At 39.2% G+C, this 20,854-nt stretch overlaps 1 protein-coding gene across 1 annotated transcript in view; it reads right to left on the bottom strand.

The window, feature by feature from the left end:
* The window catches only part of GRXCR1 (glutaredoxin and cysteine rich domain containing 1), a 36,865-nt gene extending 16,065 nt beyond the window's left edge, over positions 1 to 20,800 (bottom strand). Inside the window, exons 1-2 of the mRNA XM_068189247.1 lie at positions 20,405 to 20,800; positions 17,638 to 17,651 (exon numbers count right to left, since the gene is read on the bottom strand). Of these exons, the coding sequence (XP_068045348.1) occupies positions 17,638 to 17,651; positions 20,405 to 20,800 (410 nt within the window). The remainder of the gene's footprint in view (positions 1 to 17,637; positions 17,652 to 20,404) is intronic.
* Positions 20,801 to 20,854: the final 54 nt, after the last annotated feature.

Raw genomic sequence — 20,854 nt, 5'->3', positions numbered from 1 at the left:
TAGAGCCAGCCACATGGTCCTACAATTAATCTTTCTGCTTGTAAAAAGATGGACTGCCAATAACCTTGGCATTTCCACTACCAAAGAAAATCATAGAATCATAAAATGGTTTGAGTCAGAAGTATACCTCGAAGTCTATCCCCATATTATGGGCAGGGACACCTTCCACTAAACCAGGTCACTGAAAGCCCCACCCAGCCTGGCCTTGAACATTTCCAGGGATGGGGCATCCAAAACTTTTCTGGGCAACCTGCTCACAATTGCCAAAAGTAAGAATGTCTTCCTAATATCTAATCTAGACCTACTCTCCTCCTGCTGGAAGTTATTCCCCATAATCCTATCACTACATCTTTAAGACTTCTTTCACATCAGAAAAATTCAACACAAAATTCAGCATAGTACAATTTTCTTAACACCCTTAACACAAGAAAATTATTTTTAAAAATTTTCATCAACCATCACAATCACCATGCAAAAATAATATGCAATAATTCTCGGAGGACAGACAGGTTCAGTTTCTTGCCATTTACAGCAGGAACCTCCCAGTGCAACATTAAGGCAGCAGTCAGAAAATATCTAAGCCAAGTTTCAGACAGGCATATGATAACATTCCCTTTCATTTTCAAAGTGTGCTGTGGGATCTCACACCAAAATAGACAACTGAAACCTCATCACAACCTTTCAGCCTCATTATGATCTCTCCTACAAAATATGTCTCTGTAGCCAAATATCTCCTGGATTGAGTAGCATTTCAAATCAGGGTGTTGTCCCATTGCTTTGGTTCTTTTGAGTTTATCAATCATTGTAAGCTATGGAAAGAATTAGGATGGTTATTTTATATTTGTTTGGCTAACAATACATATACATTTCAAGGCCTTTAACCAGTTCTAATTGATAACCAAGATTCAGCCTTGTAAAAGTAAATGTGACAGAGAGAATGCTCTGTCTTTCACAAGGTATTCACTAAATAAAGTGAATGAAACAGCAGTATTTCCTAGTATTTTGTAGTATTTACACTAGGCAAACGGAATGTATTTGTCATTAAGAAGGTTGACTGGAGGTATACTTCATAAAATTAGTTTCTATCTCTTGGAGCACAATTCTTTGAGTACACATTAGTGACTATTCACCTGGATAAAGTTCCATGGGAATTAGTGGATGTATTTTACCAAATACAGTGGTTTCTTGTCAGGTAAGCAAAATGGGCTCAGACCACATGGGAAGTACACTTGCTTTTTCTGACATTGATCTTCATTTTCACTGAGAGCTTGAGTGTTTCTCAGCCTTCAGTGACAGGGCCATGGCACATTCTGGCTTTGTTTTTTCATCAGTTAGTTTAGTAACTGATGTATTTTAGTATTTTGTCATCTCTGAAACAAACTCATTGGGAAAGGAGAGAATAAAGTTAGTTGTTGCTCTGATGCTGTTGATCAAACAGCCTGTTCTTATATTATCCTCTTCTTCCTTCATCAATTCATTTAGGACTAACAAGACTTGGTGTACAAAAGACAAGGTGCTGGGATTACTTTACTTATAAATACAGTATTTTCAAAATGGCTCCTTTGAGACAGGAAACAACACTAGGACATAAAACTTTTTATTTCCAGCAAAACAAGCTCAGTTTTTCAGTGGGAAAATGCTGCTGTTTCTGATAAGTACTTTTTTCTTTTTATGGCTGTTTTACAGTATATTTAATATGAGCATGCTCAATATCTACCTTAACCTATATTAAACATGACATTTCCCAGAGAAGTTGTGAATATGGGACTCTGGACAATATTGTCTAGCAAGTGGCATCCCTGCCCATGGCAAGGGGGTTGGAACTAGATAATCTTTAAGGTCACTTCCAATGCAAACCATCCTATGATTCTGTGATTCCACATTGTGCAAACTCCAGTCAATACCTGTCCTAAAAAGGAACTTTCTTTGGCATAAGCTTATGCCATATTTCCCCTCTGTGCCTACTCTGTATTGGAAGGCTAATTGTAGTGTGCTGTAACCTGGCATCCAACCAGGGAAACATTTGTTTTCCACAGGTGCAGTGCTAGTAGGAAATTTATAAGCTAGTGTTCCTGATGTTTGATTATCTGCTATGTTTGATAAATGGCTTTCAGCTGAACAATCTGAGTGGCAATATAAACATTTTTTCTTTGTTTGATGTAATCACTGGATCAGGAAATTGAAACCCATACTTCTGCACAATTGTGTAACAGTGTTATAGGATATATCAGCCCCCTGATTTGCTTCTTGGGTCTTTGACTGCATAAAATAAATGCTGATTAGAAGTGCTTATAAAATTTTATTACCACCTCTTAAGAACTAGACTGTGCCAGTCAGGTACCGATGAAGCAAATTAAATAGTAAACCAGCACAAATTTTGCAAAACTTCAAATTACCTTTTGGACAGAACTGAATTTCTGGTGAAAATTACACTACGGTTTGTTCTTTTAGCTAAAAAAAAGTTAAAAAGAAAAATTACCATAAGACGCAGTTAAAGTATAGGTATTTTAGCTGTAATCAAAAGAATGAACAAAAGGATTAAACTCAGTGTTGGTCACCAGGAAGTGTGGTTGAAGTACAGTGTTAAAAAAACCTCCTATGTACTCCCATTCATCTGTCTTTGCCAAAACTTCTGAATTCAAGTTGTAATTGAAAACTCATGTTTCCTTCATCGCTTTTGCTTTCTTTACTTCAAAGATCTGACAGATTGCAGAGTAAGCTTCCCTTTCCCCCCAGAAAGCCTGATTGCTCTTCATCTCTCTTCCATGTCAAAGTAATTAATTTCTAAATAAGTTTTTAAATGAACATCCAATTTGGCCAGGCCTCCAGGAGTGATTTTATTTCCTCTGACACTGCCAGCATGTGGAACCCTTTTTTCTGATGATTCTCACTTTTGGCTTCATGCTCTTAAGACAGAGTACTTCACTGACACAGCTGAGGTTTCTGACAGCTATTGAGGAACAGATTTAAGTGAGGCCCTTACCTTTTCATGAGATTTCAAGCAGGTCAAAATGACAAGTCTGTGCTGCAGGTGGGTTGTGGGAGTGGCTGGGAGCTCATTTCCATGATGCCAGCTCAGAAGTAGGTGGCACCTCCTTGTTTTGTTTCAGTAGGGTTGAGCATGTAATGAATCAACCAAAATGGGACAGAAGCCTACCAGATGTCTCACACCACTAAGCAGATAGCTGTCCCCAGATGGAACCTGGAGCATGTGTGGTGAGCACAGTTTCCTGGTTTCTGGGCAGCTATACTCACTGAAAGCGTCACAAGTTGTTGTATTGTGTTTTTATATCTTTGTAACAGCTCTGCAATGGTTTGCCCCTTCACCCCCCATTTTCTCCCAATGGTTCCACCCTGACCTCTCCCGCCCCTCCTCCAATGCCACCACCACCTGGTGCCTTGTCCATCACGCATCTCCTAATTCCACCCTCCCAAAATCTTCCACCTTGGGCATCGAGTGAGTGGACAAGGGCCAGGGGTCCCTCCCTTAACCTTCCCCCATTGGTTTGTGTTTCTGTCTGTCCTCCTGCCTTCCACTCCCCCGAATTCCCCCACTGGGCGGTGGGCATCTTTCCCCCTTATTACCACCCCAGTACTTAAGGTGATTGCGAAAACCACGTGGCCACTTTTGGCCGCCGGGACATGGAATTCAGAGCTCCCCTGAGCTTGCAATAAACCTGAGACTTTTCCCGGCCATGAGTCGACGCCCTCATTACCTTCTCGGACGCCGCCTCTCCTCCATACAAGGCAGACAGCAAAGCATACTGTCTTAGCCGCTCCCCGAATCTGCCACGAGAGACAGGGGAGTGTCCCGTGCTGCTGACCGTGCCTCTGCCGGGGAGGCGAAACCAGGGGGCTTCAGGGTGAGCATGGCAGCAACAAATATCTTGCCCTTTTGTGTGAGATCATCAACATGCATTACCATGGAGCATGTACAATGCCGTCATTTCAGATGAACTCTGCCCTTCTGGCACGTTCTGTCAGTTGCAGTTTATGTCTGAAATGTGTTGAATTCAAAGTATTGCTTCCCTCTCTGATAGGTTTGTTGAGGAATTCTCTGAATCCAAGTGAACACATTTAGCTAATCATCTTAATAATGAAAATACAGAGCACTTAAAATTATTTTAGTCTCTTCACAGCCAACACCTCAGCTTTTCAGGCTCCAAAACAATATTTCTAAAACTGGAATCACAGCTCTTCCATTTCCCTCCAAGATATCTCTATGAATCCAGATTCCAGAGAGCTTTCTCCAGCATCTCACAGGCAAACTCAGTTTTCTCCACAAGAATTTGATTTATCTCCTGAATTCCCTGTACAATATCAGTGTTCCTATTTTATTTCCCTCCAGCTAATTCCCTGTATTCACAGTCACAGACCTTGTATAATTACCACTCGAGATTTTCTGAAAACTAATTACTTTAACTCAGTATCTACAACCCAGCCAGCATCATTTGCCATGACCTTGGTTTCCACTAGTTCTGGCTCTTGGTTAGCTTTATCTTTTCAAATATGTCTACAGAATAATGAGGGAAGGGAAGGGAAGGGAAGGGAAGGGAAGGGAAGGGAAGGGAAGGGAAGGGAAGGGAAGGGAAGGGAAGGGAAGGGAAGGGAAGGGAAGGGAAGGGAAGGGAAGGGAAGGGAAGGGAAGGGAAGGGAAGGGAAGGGAAGGGAAGGGAAGGGAAGGGAAGGGAAGGGAAGGGAAGGGAAGGGAAGGGAAGGGAAGGGAAGGGAAGGGAAGGGAAGGGAAGGGAAGGGAAGGGAAGGGAAGGACCTTTGCTTCCACCAGTAATAACCTATTGTGTTTTACCCATTAAATCCCAATACCCACTCATCATTGTTTTCTATCTCATCTCCTGTACTGCTTGATGTAACTTAATTCCTTTAAAAATCATCAGATACAAAATTTACAAAAGTTGTGAAGTACTTGTTTATGTGTAAACAATTTGCAATAAGATTCCCACCCAGTCCAAAGAAACCTGCTATGAAACATTACATATCAGTAGTCAAAAAGAAAGTTCCCTCTTCTGCAAGAAGAATATTATTTCTGTCAGACATGGCTGATGCTGTGACAGGATTGCACACAGTTGTGATGTCTACACAAACATTATGTTGTTGCATGAATCCTGTGAGCATTTGGAGATATTTTAATTTAGGACTAAATTTTGGCTTGAATTTTCATTAAATATTAGACTCATTTCGGCTATAGTAACATGTCTGATCTGTGTGAAACTAAGGGGACCCAGCTTTCAAATTATCCCAGGGAGGGTTTAAGGACAAGGAAAGAGTTTAATTTCTGCTTCGACTATTTTCAGCTGTTTATCTGGAGACAGTTTACTGAAGACTTTGCTCACAGAACAGCAGCATAACACTTTATGAAATGTGTCTCAGACATGAGTAAGATACAAGCATTTTAAAATGGCTAGAAATCAAACTAAAATGGGAAGTCAAACTAAATGTGAAAGTAAAAATCATTCACAGTTTATCATTCCTATATGTTTTCTGTGTCTACTAACAGACAACACATAGAGAACAGGCAAACTGGAAGGTCATTGTTATTGCAGTGTACCTTGCAAACAGAAACTAATTAATGTAAAAGAGGGGGAAAAAGTCTACAGCATGTCACCTAAGGAAATGCTGCTATCAGTAAATTAAAAATGTATGGCTTGAGCTGCATAGCATCTGCCTACCTGAAGCTGTGCCTGTAAATAGAGTGGAAGACCAGAGAACTGAAACAATGGATCCCAGATGGGTCATGAGAAGAATGTTAGTATTAATTACACTAAAAAAACTAAAAACCTACAGTCCCCAGAAATCTGAGAATAAGTCTCCATTCTTAGAAGACTTGTCCTAGATTACATCATTTAATTTCCTACTGCTTAACAGTTATGAGTTACCACTTGGTGATAACAGTTATATGTAGGAATATGAAAATAATTATTATTCAATAGCTCATCAGTGTTTATTTCACTTCTATTTTCATCGCTAACAAGAATAAATACAGAGTGATATGAAAATTGAACTTTGATAAAATGGAACTTTTTCTCTAGTTTTAAAAAACATCATTCAATTTTTGCTTTTATTTTTTTTCTTCTGGGCCTTTCTGTTTTCTGGTTCTACCCAAAACAAGAGGGGTTGGAAACAGAAGGAGGGAGCATGTAGATCCACTTGAAATTGCTCTGTTTAATACTTAGTGTTTGGTCGCTTGACCAAAAAGGACTTTTTAACACCCCTAGACTTGCTTATATTTGGATGTATGTATGAAATATTTGAATAAATGACTAGTTATTTTTGTGGCATAAATATTTTCCATACTGTCAGCTGACATTTTAAGTTAATTTGGGGATTTCTCTCTAACAATATGAGTAAGATTTTTCAAATATGTTACTTCTCTTGGGAGGGAATGTTTAATCCTACTAAATACTCAGACTTTGGTGGTAATTCTGCTGTTTGCTTATGTACCATTTCCCATGATAACACCCTGCATTGTTAAAAAAAGAAACACCATACGTTTGCCTGAAACAGCAGTTGTGGAGTTCAAATCCTATTTTCTTCTGTCATGAGCATCTTTTCATTTTGCTTCTTATTTATCACACTGTTCTAGGTGTTTGAACCTATGTTGTGTATTTGGGGACAATCATTGGCCACCTCATATCCTCTTTGAGGATATTATGTAAATAAGGATGGCTTTAGTCAGAAGTGAACTAGAACAGGACTTGCTGAGGATAGACAGATAAAGATGAAAGTGTTTGATATCTCAGATCATGTGGAAAAATTAGCAAACAGCATGGCTCTAAGTGAGTCCTGGTTTGTGAACCCTGACCCCATCTATCTGTAAGCACTGCTGCTTCACTCGGTAGAGCATTTCATACTGCAGAGAAACAGACTTGTGTGATCAGCAGCAAATGGCTGTCATGAAAAATACAATGTCTGCTCTGGCCCATTTATTTTTAATTTGGCCAGCAGCATTGGTATACCCTGTATAGTGTTTTCTGGCAGCCAGATAAGTTTAAAAACAAGATTTCTATCCCTTCCCTCTTTTTCTTTGCTCCTCTCTTTCACCAATTCCTTACTCATTCTTTCTAAAATAGACTTACACTGCTGTAGAGACTGATAAATGCTAATAATAACATAATAGTAGCACATATACACAGGAATTTCTGACTCATTTTGCATTTAAACATTGCCAGGTGCAGTTGATGCATGCAGTGATTTCCTTTATAATTCCCAAATTTCAGTTAGTTTGGTTAATTAACAGGCATTAGAGGTCTATGAAAACTGTATTCTAGTCTGTTGAGCTGCCTACCAATCCCATTCATCATATTTCTGAGTGGAGAATAAAACAGTTAGCTGATGAGATCCTGCTCATGGTATTACATGGCTCTGCCTTCTTTGTCAGCTATGCTTTGTGTGGTAAGTGGGCCTGTTTTTCCAATACTTTCTTTCAGTATACCAGAATATCTCAGGAAACAACACAGTAGTCCATTACTTCTTTATATTTGCAGCAGATTGCAACTGGTGATTTTCCTAGTGCTAGAGAGAATTAGCAAGTAAAAACTGGTATTCAGGAAAGTCCTAATCAGTCACACTTAGCTCAGGCAAAAATATATTGCATTTTCATTGAAAAATGTTTCATATTTTCATGGATTAATTACTGCCTAGAGTAAGTCTGTCATATATAATAGAACTGTTTGTGCAAAAACAACTGAAGAAGGTAATAGCATAAATGAAATAAAGTGTAATTCTCAACTGCAATCATCAGCAGAGGAAATTCAAAAATTGCTATCATTCTTCAGAATTTACCTTCCTAAGGAATAAAACACGAGGAAACGGTTAAATGAATTCTGATTTTGATTTGGGATACACCCTGGAGTTTTCATGTTCAACAGACAACAAGCTTTCTGTCAAAAGTTATTATACCTTTTACTGTATTCCTGCAAATGGAAGCTGGAATGAGATGCACTAAAATCCTGAAACTCCCAGCAAATGGTGAGCAAATCAGGGATGCTACCATTCTCCCTCAGTTTTCAGTTCCAAACACCTGCCATATTGTGCACTTTTTCTTTCCTGACACTTTATACAACTTGAAGTCTGGCTGAAAATATTACCTTTGTGGGTGGAGATAAAAAACAGGCTATTGTGTAAAGGTTGGAGTTGTCATTTGCACTACACTAAAGTTAAGGAAAAACTAATTTTCCTTTAATCCTTAAAGTTAAGGAAAAACTAATTGTTAAGGACAACTATTTCTCAGGTGTTCATGGAGCATTGTCTCACCTGGGACCACAAGACATTCTGCAAGTGGTAATGAACTCTGCACAGGTCTTTGAACAAGGCAGAGATCAAAGTTATAGTGTGATTAGTGCACCAAAGTGCTGATTCAATCCTTACCTCTCAGAGAGCCCTATCACTCAATACATGGAAGGGATGCACAGGGGTATCTTATAGTTATAGCACTACTTTGTCCTGCACTAGCACTGAGTGATGAACGACCTTGTTTCCCCACTATATTACTTAACCTAATTGGACCTATGCTCTCAGCTGTCTCATTACTTAATAATACCTAGAAATTTGGTACCTTCATCTTCAAACCCTGAGTAGTTAATTATTACTTATATACCCAATATCCATTTTTGAAATTAAAGATCCATCTACATTGCACACTTTAAGTGCTTCATTTCTTTTTTTAAGCAGTAGATTTTCAAAAAAGGCAGAGAGCTTGAGATTTTTATGCTGATACAACTCCTTGACAGCATACATAAACCAGCTCTGCCCTAGAATAGCCTATGATGTGGCTGCTGGCCTTGATGTATGAAAGGGAACAGATGACTCATCCACCAGTTTTTTGTAAGAAAAATACAAGATGACTTCATGAAGCACAATATAGACACCATTGCTGAAAACACTCTAAGGTGTATGCTTTTATTTTCTTTTGGTTTTTAACTATATAGGTGTAATATCTGAAAATCAGAATGTAGCAGGTTGTCTGCTTTATATTAGCTCCTAAACCTGTTGGTCAAAAGAGCTACCAAGTTACTTATTCTGTATATATCACATCTGCAGCTGGACTAATGTTTTACCAAGGCCAGTGTAAGCAGCTTTACGTTCTAGTCTGATTCAGGATTTTGCTCAGAGATGTGTATTTTTTAAATAAAATGTTCATAAAATCAGACTTTTCATATGATAATGTTCTTACAGTGGGGCTAGAATCTATATCATGTCATAGAGCTAAATGTGTTCTGTTCCAGGAATAAGGCTACAAATGAAGAAGCTGAGATTATTAAATCATCTGTCTGCTTTTCTTTTGGAATAACATTTCAATGGTTTCTTTGCATAGATATCATTTCATACTATGCAGCAAGAAAAAATCAATAACAACATTTATTCTAATTTAATATCATGTCTTCAAAAAATGCTGAAACTCTCTTCTTGGTCATTTCTGCCAGCTGAATAACCTTCTTCCAAAGTGACAATTGAGACAGCACAAAAAAACAGATCAGAAATTTCACTAGACAGCTCTCCTGTTTTGAAACCTCTTGCCCTTATTTCTTGTGTCTTCACATGACCTGCTGTAGTAGCTGATGATGAAACAACCTGACTGAAGGAACTACATGACTCAAGACTGCTCCCAGTCAGGAGCAGCTAAAAAAAAAACAAAAACAACCAAACAAAAAACTGTAATATTAATTATCTGCATTCATGTAAATATTGGCCAGTAAAAGTGTCCTTACACCCCACAATCTTCTACATGAGGATGCAAAAGAATATCATCCACCAAGCAGACAGGTTTGCAAAAGGTTTGACCACCCAGCAGATACAACAACAGCTGCCATGGCAATATATTCCTGTTAGATGAAGAGAATCTATTTCCTGAACAAGACCTTTAGAAATGGAGCTTTTTAAATCCTTATGACAGTGTAAATTTGAACTTGAAGAGTCTGAGTAGGTGCTTATATTTTTGAATCATTGTGGGATTTGAAAGAACAACCAGATTTACCCACTGCATGTGAGTGAATCTGATAGAAAGCATCATAGAATCATAGAATGCATTGGCAGGATACTTTCAACTACACCAGGTTATCAGAGACTCATCCAACCTGGCCTTGAACACTTCCAGGGGACGGGCATCCACAACTTCCCTGGTCAAGCTGTTCTAAAGCCTCATTACCCCCAGAGTAAAGAATCTTTTCCTAATATCTAATCTAAATCTACTGTCTTTGAATTTGAAGAATTCCATTCCCCCTTTTCTGTCACTATATGCTCTTGTAAAGAGTCTTGCCCCATCTTTTCTCTAAGTTCCCTTCAGGTACAGGAAGTCCACAATTACATCACTCCAAAGTAATTTCTTTTCTGGGCTGAACAAACCAAATTGTCTCAACCTTTCCTCGTAAGAGACTCTGATCAACTTGGTTGCCCACCTTTGGATTTACTCCAAGAGGTCAATTTCCCTCCCGAGCTGAGAATCCCCAGGCTGGATGCAGCACTGCAGGTGGGGTCCCACCAGAGACCTCATCAGCCAACATCTGGAAAGGGAAGTTCTCAAGGTATAATGTGACAAGTGGAAGGAAGCAATAATGCTAAAGCTCTCATTTTTCACTGTGTCTATCAGTCTGCCTATTAGGATATTCTCCACCTGAACAACAATGCAATGTTTCATAGTTGCCTGCAGGACTAGGAGGGACAGTGCTTTGCATTTTGATGTAGTAAACAAATAGCAAGATATGAGCGGCTGGGCAGAAAAATATTGCATTTTATTTAAAAAGCTGTAAGGTCTTCAGAGACTGAGTTCCTTCTGTGTTACAGAATTTTCAAGGAGAAACAAGTTTTTCTTAAATAACAATGTTATGTCTCCTTACAATTCCTAATAGTTTTAAAGCTTGTTAGATAATTAGCAATTAGTAGTATTCGAAACAAGGGTGAATTCCAAAGAAATTGTTCTTTACCCTTGTACAAGTGTTGGCTGATTTGTCAATGCAGCTCATGAGACTGCATGGTGTTATAAACATGTGCAAATATTGGCCAGAAAGGCTTTTTATATTTCTTTTTGAGAAATGGAGGAAGAATGAGTCTGTGTGTGGTTTTACTGCAGTACAGAAGACATGCTCATCTGACATTGATGGATGATGTCCCTAGATAAAGTTCCAAAGCAAAATAGCACTAAGGTTGTTAAAATGCTTTCCACAATTCGTACTAGCAATGAATGATGTTTTTTCTGTCTTCTTTCTTGCCATGCATGAAATGAGTCTCTACCTCAGTGACTCCAGCTGCTCATCTGTGACCATTTCTGTTGCTTTCTCTGATGGAGGCTATAAAGAGTCATCCTGTGGCAGCTTCTCCACAATTTAACTACTGCATCAAGCAAAACCACAAGATTGCCTGTTTGTATGGGGAGCTGTAACTTTACAGCTTCTTTTCAAAATCAGCAGGCTGGGGATGCTGTCCTATCTATTATTCCTCTTACAAGCTTTGGAAAAATTCATTGAGGTTTCATTTTCATGTTTTTACTACCTTGCAATGGATGTTGCAGCAGTTAGAAAGGTTTTTATGCATGAAAGCCATCCCCTATCCCTCTGGTTGCAAATTCCATTCTAAAGAATGCTTTATTATATTTCAGCCACAAAATTATGATGCCACCAAACATTACAGCTACAGGCTAAAGTTCCAGCCAAGAAAAAAAATTGTCTTTTTGACCATTTCTTTCTGTCAAGCTGTTAATCATGTACCTTGTTTTGGTGCAGTATGTAATAAACTGCCAACCCTAGCAGACAAATATCACAGCAAGCTGTAGACAGACTGGAGCAGTCTAGCAACACAATACCTGTGGCACCTATACATTTATATTTTCTAGCTTAGTGTATTTGCAGATCCTAGTTCAGAACTGAAACAGTTTTGAGATCTGTAAACTTAATAATGGGATATTAATGCACTTAATTTGTTAGAAATTTTTTTAAGCTTTAATAAAAGAGCTGGTTTTTATCTTCATAATTATCATATTTTTGCAATTGCACAGCTGTGCACTTTGGTGACAAATTGGCCCAATGTAGCAAAATATTTGCTTCCATGTTTGTAAAGTTTTAAGTAAAACATACTTAATCTAAGACACTCAAGTGCAGTGAGAACCCTGAAATATTTGGTTGTAGAGTAATTTATTTGTACACAAAATTAAGGGTCAATGACCAAGTATGAGGCTAGGAATTAAGCACATAAGTAATTTATTTCATCTTTATGTGTTCTATAAAATTTTTATTTGCTGTGTGGAAGGCATGCAAAGGTTCAGAGTCAATGAACTAGCCAGAGCCTGTTGCACTTGTCAAAGAAAAGTGAATAACCCCAAATTTTCTTGACAGCCTTAGTTATACGAATACTTCAAAACATATTTTCTCCTTATTTTCCATCTCAGTTACCAAGTTAAGCTTCACAGATAGCAAAAGTCAAGAGTTATTGCTACTAATTAATGATTAAGACTAATCAATTAATCTTTTTCATCTCTGGTGTAAGAGGCCAATTCAGGAAAAAAATCTATTCTCCAAATAAGTGGAAAAAAATTCTGTGCTAGCATCCTAAGATATTTTTGATAGGCTGCTTGTGTAACATGACCCTTTTTCAAGTTATTTTGAAGTAAGATGAAGCATTTTCCATGTTAATTCAAAGGCTGAGCACCTTATTGAGCAGTCCCACAAAGGGACATTATGTAAGAGTCCCAGAGTAGTACATAGGATCAGACCCAGTGCTCATCTGGAATTCCAGGTCATCTACCAGACAGATAATTAAAACTAAGAGTCTGGAAAGCATATATGGCATTTCTTACTAAATCTGTTTCATTTTATGACTATTTTTAGCTCAGAAAATTTCCTGAGGCCAATATGAGTTAGGAATCCCACTTAGTACAACTAGGAAACCTTTTCTTCCATTTGGCAGTTGCATTCATTCTTTCAAAAAGAAAGCAAATCTATTTTTAGATTTAAAGAGAGAGGATGAAACAAGGCAGCAGAACATGATAATTTGCAATCTCTCATCTCTTGAGTACCTGATCCAGTCTCCTTTGTATCTCTTTTCCCTCACAAGCAATTCACAGGCTACAAGTTTTTCTAGGATACCTCTCACAATGCTGGGGCATTGTGATCACTACAGTGCTCAAGATCACTACAGTGCTTAAGAGAAGAAGAAAGGAGGGAGGGAGGGAGGGAGGGAGGGAGGGAGGGAGGGAGGGAGGGAGGGAGGGAGGGAGGGAGGGAGGGAGGGAGGGAGGGAGGAAGGAAGGAAGGAAGGAAGGAAGGAAGGAAGGAAGGAAGGAAGGAAGGAAGGAAGGAAGGAAGGAAGGAAGGAAGGAAGGAAGGAAGGAAGGAAGGAAGGAAGGAAGGAAGGAAGGAAGGAAGGAAGGAAGGAAGGAAGGAAGGAAGGAAGGAAGGAAGGAAGGAAGGAAGGAAGGAAGGAAGGAAGGAAGGAAGGAAGGAAGGAAGGAAGGAAGGAAGGAAGGAAGGAAGGAAGGAAGGAAGGAAGGAAGGAAGGAAGGAAGGAAGGAAGGAAGGAAGGAAGGAAGGAAGGAAGGAAGGAAGGAAGGAAGGAAGGAAGGAAGGAAGGAAGGAAGGAAGGAAGGAAGGAAGGAAGGAAGGAAGGAAGGAAGGAAGGAAGGAAGGAAGGAAGGAAGGAAGGAAGGAAGGAAGGAAGGAAGGAAGGAAGGAAGGAAGGAAGGAAGGAAGGAAGGAAGGAAGGAAGGATTGGTTTTGAAGCTTGATGTCTAAGTCCTTCCTCAGAGGCCTGTGAGGTTTTTGAATCTATACCTGAAGTCTTGATTCACTCTAGTACTACATATTCTGTATATACATATTTACTGCAGTAACACCACTCCTTCTTTGCTATGCTGTTTCCCATGAAAGGGACAAGGCCAGCATCTCAAGAACACTGGCCTCATTTATGGATCCTTTACAAGGATCAAGACTCATCAGGGCAAGAATTATTTTGAGGCCATGCAGTGCACTGGAGCAGTAGACAGATGTCCAGTACATGCTGGTCAGACTGCCAGCATAAAAGCTTTTTTTTTTTTTTTAATTCAATTATTGACTCAGTCTTAAAAAGTGATACATTTAAGCATAGTTTTGTTGGTAAGCTACCCAGTGTTGAGTATATTGAGAAGTCAAGTCATCCCATATCTACGCTTTTTGAAAATGAGACAGCCGAGTCTTTTTTAATTCAAAACTTGTATATCACTTTCAGAGGTTTAGATACTTAAAAATCTATTTACTGATCCTATCAAGTATATGTAAAATATGTATTTCAAGTCCAACAGAAGCAAATCCTAAAATGTCCTGAATAGTCTAGTAATAGACTTTTCTGACCTCAGTGCTTTACAACTGATTTCACCATGAAAAATAAAAACCAGTATCTTAAGTACTGACCAAATCCAGGATCCAGTATAAAAGCTCACAGACCTGACCATTTCCCTTTTTAATTCAGTGTATCTTTTCAGACATCCACTCTAGAAACCACTTCTAATAACTGTGACATGATCAACAGCATCAGCAGAATCAGTGTCCAGTGAAGTGTTGTCACAGATCAAAGCCCTTTTGAAGGTACAAAGCAAGTGGTGAAGCAATTCTGTGCCCATTCCAGCAGTGATCTAGTTGTCCTTCTAACTGAATTTTCTGTAACAAGCAAAAACCTGCTTTTCATAATCACTTGATCCTCCGTGTTATTACAATTTTTCCTGTTCTCCAGTGGATTTCAGTGCAACACTGTTCTATAATTAGTTTTCCAGACTTACTAACACTAGGAAAATACACTGGAAGTTTGTAACTCAGATACCTGCATCTCAGTGATATTTATCTCTATCCATATAAGGGGCATTACTACATCAAAGGCTCTATGCAAGCAATCCAGTCCATTGTTTTGGGTTTTTTTTTTTTTTGTTTGTTTGTTTTTTTTTTTTTTTTGGTGAGCTATGTCCATTTGGGAGTCAGAGTAGTGTTTATGGAGGAGAATATGAAGGCAAAGTTCAGGAGAGTTTTTGCAATCTTTGTAAATCCAGTCCTAGAAGAGGATTTCGAATTCAAATCCAGTGATTTCTGGAATGTCAGCAGAGGTCATCAGCTGATCAGTGAGATACAGACTTCTTTTTATCAAGTCTTCAAGTCTTATCAAGACTTCTCCAGTGAAAGTGCAGATCACTCTTTCTTATCTCCCCAGACTTTTGGGGACTGCAGGGTTATATGCTCCAGAGGCTGCAGTGGTATACAGCATGCCACCTACCGTAAAAACATTTGCTTATACTACTACACATGAACCTTTCATTAACACCACTTTGCAGCCTCTGACTTCTTTGGAAGATGGTTGGTTTTGCTGCTGTATTTTACTTTATTTTGTTTGTGGTACTAGCTAGTCCTATCAGTTTGTAAGCTCTGCATGTTCTGCTGTGTATTCACTTTTCCAGGTCACCTACAAGTAACAAAAGATGAAAGTGCTCTTAACCACCTCAAAAAGCTCTCCTCTTAAAAGCTTCCACATAATTCTTTATTCTTTCCCACCTTTCTCTCTAAACATGAATAAGCTCATTCTTCATCAGGCTGAATAGTGACTTGTACTTCACAACCTTACATGTGAGCCCTACCTGAGAAACTGTGCTCGGAAATTTCATAAAGACTGAGTGCATTATGTCTGACTCTTCACCCGTATCCTCTCTGACCCAATGCTCACAAAGGCATTCCTCAGGTTTGTTAACCAGGCCTGCCCTTTTGCAATAAGCGTCAGGAAGCCCTGCCTGAGAATGAGTTCTGTGGCTAATTTAGCAGAACCTGACCTTTCAGAGGAGGCTGGAAGGCCAGTGGAGTGTGTAAGTATAAGAATGGAGGAAAAATACCCATGCTGAAACATGGAGAATGAGGAGAGACCTATGTAAAACCTTTGGCTGAGCTCCATTACATTGCACATTGGGATGAAAACCCAGTTTGGCATAAAATGATCATTGCACTACCTAGTAATACATTAGACAACCCAAGGATTTTTGCTCTATGTGACTCAGCCATAGCCATAGGAATGGCTTAGTCATAAATCGGTTGTGAAAAGAATTATATATATAATTATATATCTATTTCAAGGAAAAATAACTATTTCTCTACTCCTTTTTACAGAAAGTTACAGGAAATATTCATATCCATTTGCATTTAAACAGTATTGTAATATTAGAATACAGAATTTTTGGTAGTATACTGAAATAAAACCACAATTACTTCAGATATGCAGAGAATGGGCTTATGCTTCTGACACAATTGGCAAGTCATGTCCCCAGCTTCAGAGCTGCCAACACTGTCAGCTTTAGAGTCAGCAGGAGAAAATTTATACCAAGGAGGTGCACGACCAGGGAGAGTGGGAGCTCCAGCTCCAGCAGCTCCTCCTGCTTTTCAGGATTTTCAGTAGTGTGTGTTTCTCACAAATAAACTGCTCCCGGCTGTCTGCCACCTGTATTTCCAGCACTACAGGAGGCTACCCCAGGCCCAGGTTAGGTGCTAGTGAAGGCTGGGTGACACATGTGACTGTCCCTGCCTGCCACAGATGACCACCAGTGACCTCCTCCCACCTTCCCCACCCAGAGTGGTTGTTATGTCAACACCCATCACCACCCCACCCACCACTCCCTCACCCTGCCAGGATGTGGTTGCTATGTCAACAGTCTGTTTGTGGCATCCACCCCAAGGAGGAAAAGGCTGGAGGTGTTGCCATAGAAACCATGCTGTCCTGAAGCATCAATAGAGCTGGTCTCTTCCCCACCTTTTTTCCCCCAGAATATTCTGTCTGGAAGCTGAGGCAACCCCTGGATGTGTCCTGCTCTGTCCCGCATTCCTTCCCCATGGATGTGTTGGCCCCAGTTCCCACAGCTGCTCCCACTCCCCTGGCAGCAGCTTCACCAGGGGATGACCTGGTGTGCAAGGGTGACCTGAAGGGAGACCTTTCACTGTCACAGTGCTGGAGCAGCTCTCATCTGGGGACACGGCAAGTCCTCGGACAGAGTAATGTGAAGGACTCAGCTTCCCAGAGAACAGTGGAAATGAGAGATCATGGATTGAGCGGGTGAGGGAAGTGCTGAGTGCTTGACTGTGGGAAGATGCAGCAAGGGACACACATCTAGATAAATATTCTCAGACCAGGCTTGTATTATATAGCAACAACAACCAAAAAGACCTTTTCATCTAGAAATACTTCCTGCTTTACATCACTCTCTTAAAACTGAAAAAAAACCTCCAGAAGGTGTGATTTTTTTCAGATAAGTTTGTTGTGGGAAGAAAGTGTCTGAACCAATTCTGTAGAAAGGTTGTAGTAAGAAAGTGGCAAAAAATTTTTCACAAATCCAAATATTTCCATAGAACATTAAAATACACAAGTGCTTTTAGCACAGGTATTTGAACATACAAATTTAAAGGACTTGACTGCACAACATAATGAAGCCTAGTTAATGAATCCCTGCTTATCCCTAGAATATCTGAACAAAGTTATTTGCTTTAAAGGATCTCTCCTTTATCACAGGGAGCCTCTAGGGATTTGGAGAAATAGTATATTAAAGGAGTTTGCAGACATAGTCTGAAGAATCAGAATGCTGGTATTGCAGAAAAAAGCCACGCCCTAGTTTCAGGTTCACAGAACACTCCCACACACTCAGTATTTGGCTTCTTACATGCACATTTTAGTTAGGCAGTGATATAGTAAATACTAAATAAGAAGCATTTGCATAGAAGAATATATCAGTGCTTAGAATGCAGGTTTGTCATGAGTTCATGTGCATACTCTGATATTAAAAATAATGATTTGACACTAACACTTAGAAATGTACAATTTATTCTTCTCATATGGATTCCTGCTGTTGAATCATCAAAGGGGCAGAGATGGACTCTCCTCAGGGAGGGGCACTCTCCTCTTAGCTGTTGTTATACATTTGCTGCTTCTTATCAAAGAGAAACATGTAACTGGAGATTACCTCCCAAAATCAAGGGGATAACTTAGAAAAATGCCCAGATAGAGAGATTTTGTGTTGTACCTGCTAACAAAGACATCTTTCTATCTTACTAAGCCTTCAAAAGAACTCTTGTTGTTCTCTAACTGGTATTACAGCTCAATTAATTGTCTGGAGCATGCTTACAGAAAACTAGAAACCATCATCTAATCTCATTCTAAAGGCCATTATTTTTTGTAATTGGATGGATTTCAAACATAGTTCTCATTAGGCTCGAGCAGTTTCAAATCCATCTCAAAGTTAACCTTTGTGTTTTGCTCTCCTCTGAGCTCACCATGTGGCATACAAAATTGGCTCAGAGTATGACATAAAAGATATGCAAACCATCATTCTTTTTCACTAGACTTAGAGCTTTATCTCGGGGGAAATCTGAATTTTTGTAGAAACCTCAAATCATTATATTCTTTGTATTGTTGCATATAGGTCTTTGATCCAGTAGGTGCTTAATGTAAGAATATACAGGCTTTTTCTGGAAATCACTCTATCTAGTCCTGCCTAGGAAGAAGCTTCTCAGTTCCACATGTATTTTCCTCATCCACTTTGAAAACCTGCCTTTTCTTTTGGACTTTGCAATGCCTGTAGCACAGTTCTTCATCGGAATTGCATGCTATGTGAAAAAAATGGTTTATTTTCATCTGATAATTTAATTTTTTCCCTTTCTTCCACAGTAAAATATTGTCAATTAAAAAAAAAATCCTTATCACCTTTTAAACCAGTCATTATTTTACAGGTTTTAATTAAGGAATTCTGTGGTAGACTTGGGTACATGTACTTTTCTGAAGTTACAGGATCTGCCTCCTTTCAAGAAAATACTTTCTTCTCACAAAACAGCTCACGGAAATAGCACTGGTCCTTCCATTAATTCTGCTAGGAATACAAGAAGCTTTGCAATCAAAGTACATTGATCTCAGTCCATGGGCCTTTCCTGACGAACTTCCAACCTGGGGAAGAACTTCCAACAAAACTGGCGATAGCAAAAACAATAAGGCAGGGACACAAATTAAGGTACATATGTCTTCAAATGGATCTTTTTATTTAGCTGATTCAAATTTCTTAGCATAGTGTTACTGATGTAGTAGAAGACAGCTTTTAGAAGGGAATGAGGCTAGTGGGGTGAAATTGGGTACTCTGTGTAGTGAAATAGCAGAGAACAGTGGAATTGAAGTTGGAGAAGAACCCAAACATGCCTCAGTTAATACTTACTACTTCAAATCTACTTTTAAAAAGTGAGTTTGTTACAAATTTTATCAGCATAAGGAATTAAGAACAAACTCTTCCTTGAGTAGCTTGAAAGAAAGCAAACTACTTTAGTGCTATGTGATGTAATGTAAAGAACAAAAATGAACATGAAATTCTTCTCTGAAACTTCAACTTTTACAGGAACATTCATATTGACAAAAAGACTTAATTTAGGTACAAAATAGAGGATAAATTAATATCCAGAAGCAAGAGAATGTTACTTTATTGCCATTTATTAATGTAATATGAAATTACCTCATTTCAAAGTAATTTCAAAATGCAAAAAGAGTCATTATTAATATCAAATTCCCCATGATTTAAAACTGCATAAAAAGTTTTAAAATAATGCCCTGAAACCATCATTGGATAATTTAATTGAAAAGCATAATTCTGGATTTTAAGAACTTCAGAAATAGTCTGGTTGCACACTTGTTGCTATCTGTGTGAATATAAATGATTGAAAGGCTTGAATAGCATACACAGATAAATTATATATATGTGATAAATATTTTAGAACTTTTATCTTGTTTTTTCTGAAGGCCTATGTTTCTCTGACTAAGGCATTGGTGTGGCATATACTCTTTCAAATACAAATATTCTGCTCCTTCTACAAAATAGAAAACAGATATTAATAAAAGAGACCTCCAACTAAGATTTCATTCCCCTGAAATTTTTATGTGGGAAAACCTTCATTGTTGCCATCCTGCACCTAGTTTGACCTACTTTGCAGATTAAACAGAATGGAATTTGCACATATACATATTTACATGTAGGGGACAGTAGATATCGTAAACTCATTAGAATTAATACAATAGGAGTGGAAACATGACACATCCCTGTACAGGAGACCTGTATAGGTCTCCAGCAAAGCCCCGGTTAAATCCTCTGACACATTTCTTTCCTCATCCAGACATGGAAAGCACAACATACATATTTCTACTCAGCAAATATTAGGTCAATTTTGAAAAGCTAAGTTCACAGTCAAAATGGAGTGTGGAGCTGTTTCAGACTAGAAGGACCAATGAGCCCCTCTCGTGCAAGTGGATAGCAATGGGAATGAGACAGACTATTGAGAAATCCTAAATGAGAGCAGTTTGAACAAAGGGAAGAATAGTTTGTGGAATTAAAAGGGACAGAGAGACAGCTTACAGCCAGCAGATCTGCACCACCTACCTGAAATACCTTTGCCAAATTGTCGAAAAGGGCTTGACCAGCGCTGACTTTATGCTTGACTCCCCTGACTGTGCCATTTTTGCTGAGGATGTTGACTCGCTTTGTACCAAACCCCTTCTCTTTAGTAGCTCTGACTAAAATGAGCAAGTCATCCTGCTCATTGTCATTCTCATCGCACTCCGACCCTATGTGTCCATTCTGCTGCCCGTCCACTTCGCTCAGCCGGCTGGTTTGGTCAGTCTCTGAGCTGCTGGCATACTCGGAGTCCAGCGAGTCGGCAGCCTCCCCATCAGTGTACACCTCCTTCAGCACCCGCCCGCTGTGCGAGGACGCGACGCGGAACCGAACCTTCCTCAACAGCCTCTCGCTGTCCGCCTTCACATCGCCCTTAAACATCGCCTCTTCCATTGATAGAAGCAGTTTGCATTGTTCCAGCGTGGTGCCCATTGC

The sequence above is a fragment of the Anomalospiza imberbis genome, chromosome 4, assembly GCF_031753505.1.
Source record: "Anomalospiza imberbis isolate Cuckoo-Finch-1a 21T00152 chromosome 4, ASM3175350v1, whole genome shotgun sequence".
Lineage (NCBI taxonomy): Eukaryota > Metazoa > Chordata > Aves > Passeriformes > Viduidae > Anomalospiza > Anomalospiza imberbis.
This window is presented reverse-complemented; position numbering and strand designations above follow the sequence as displayed.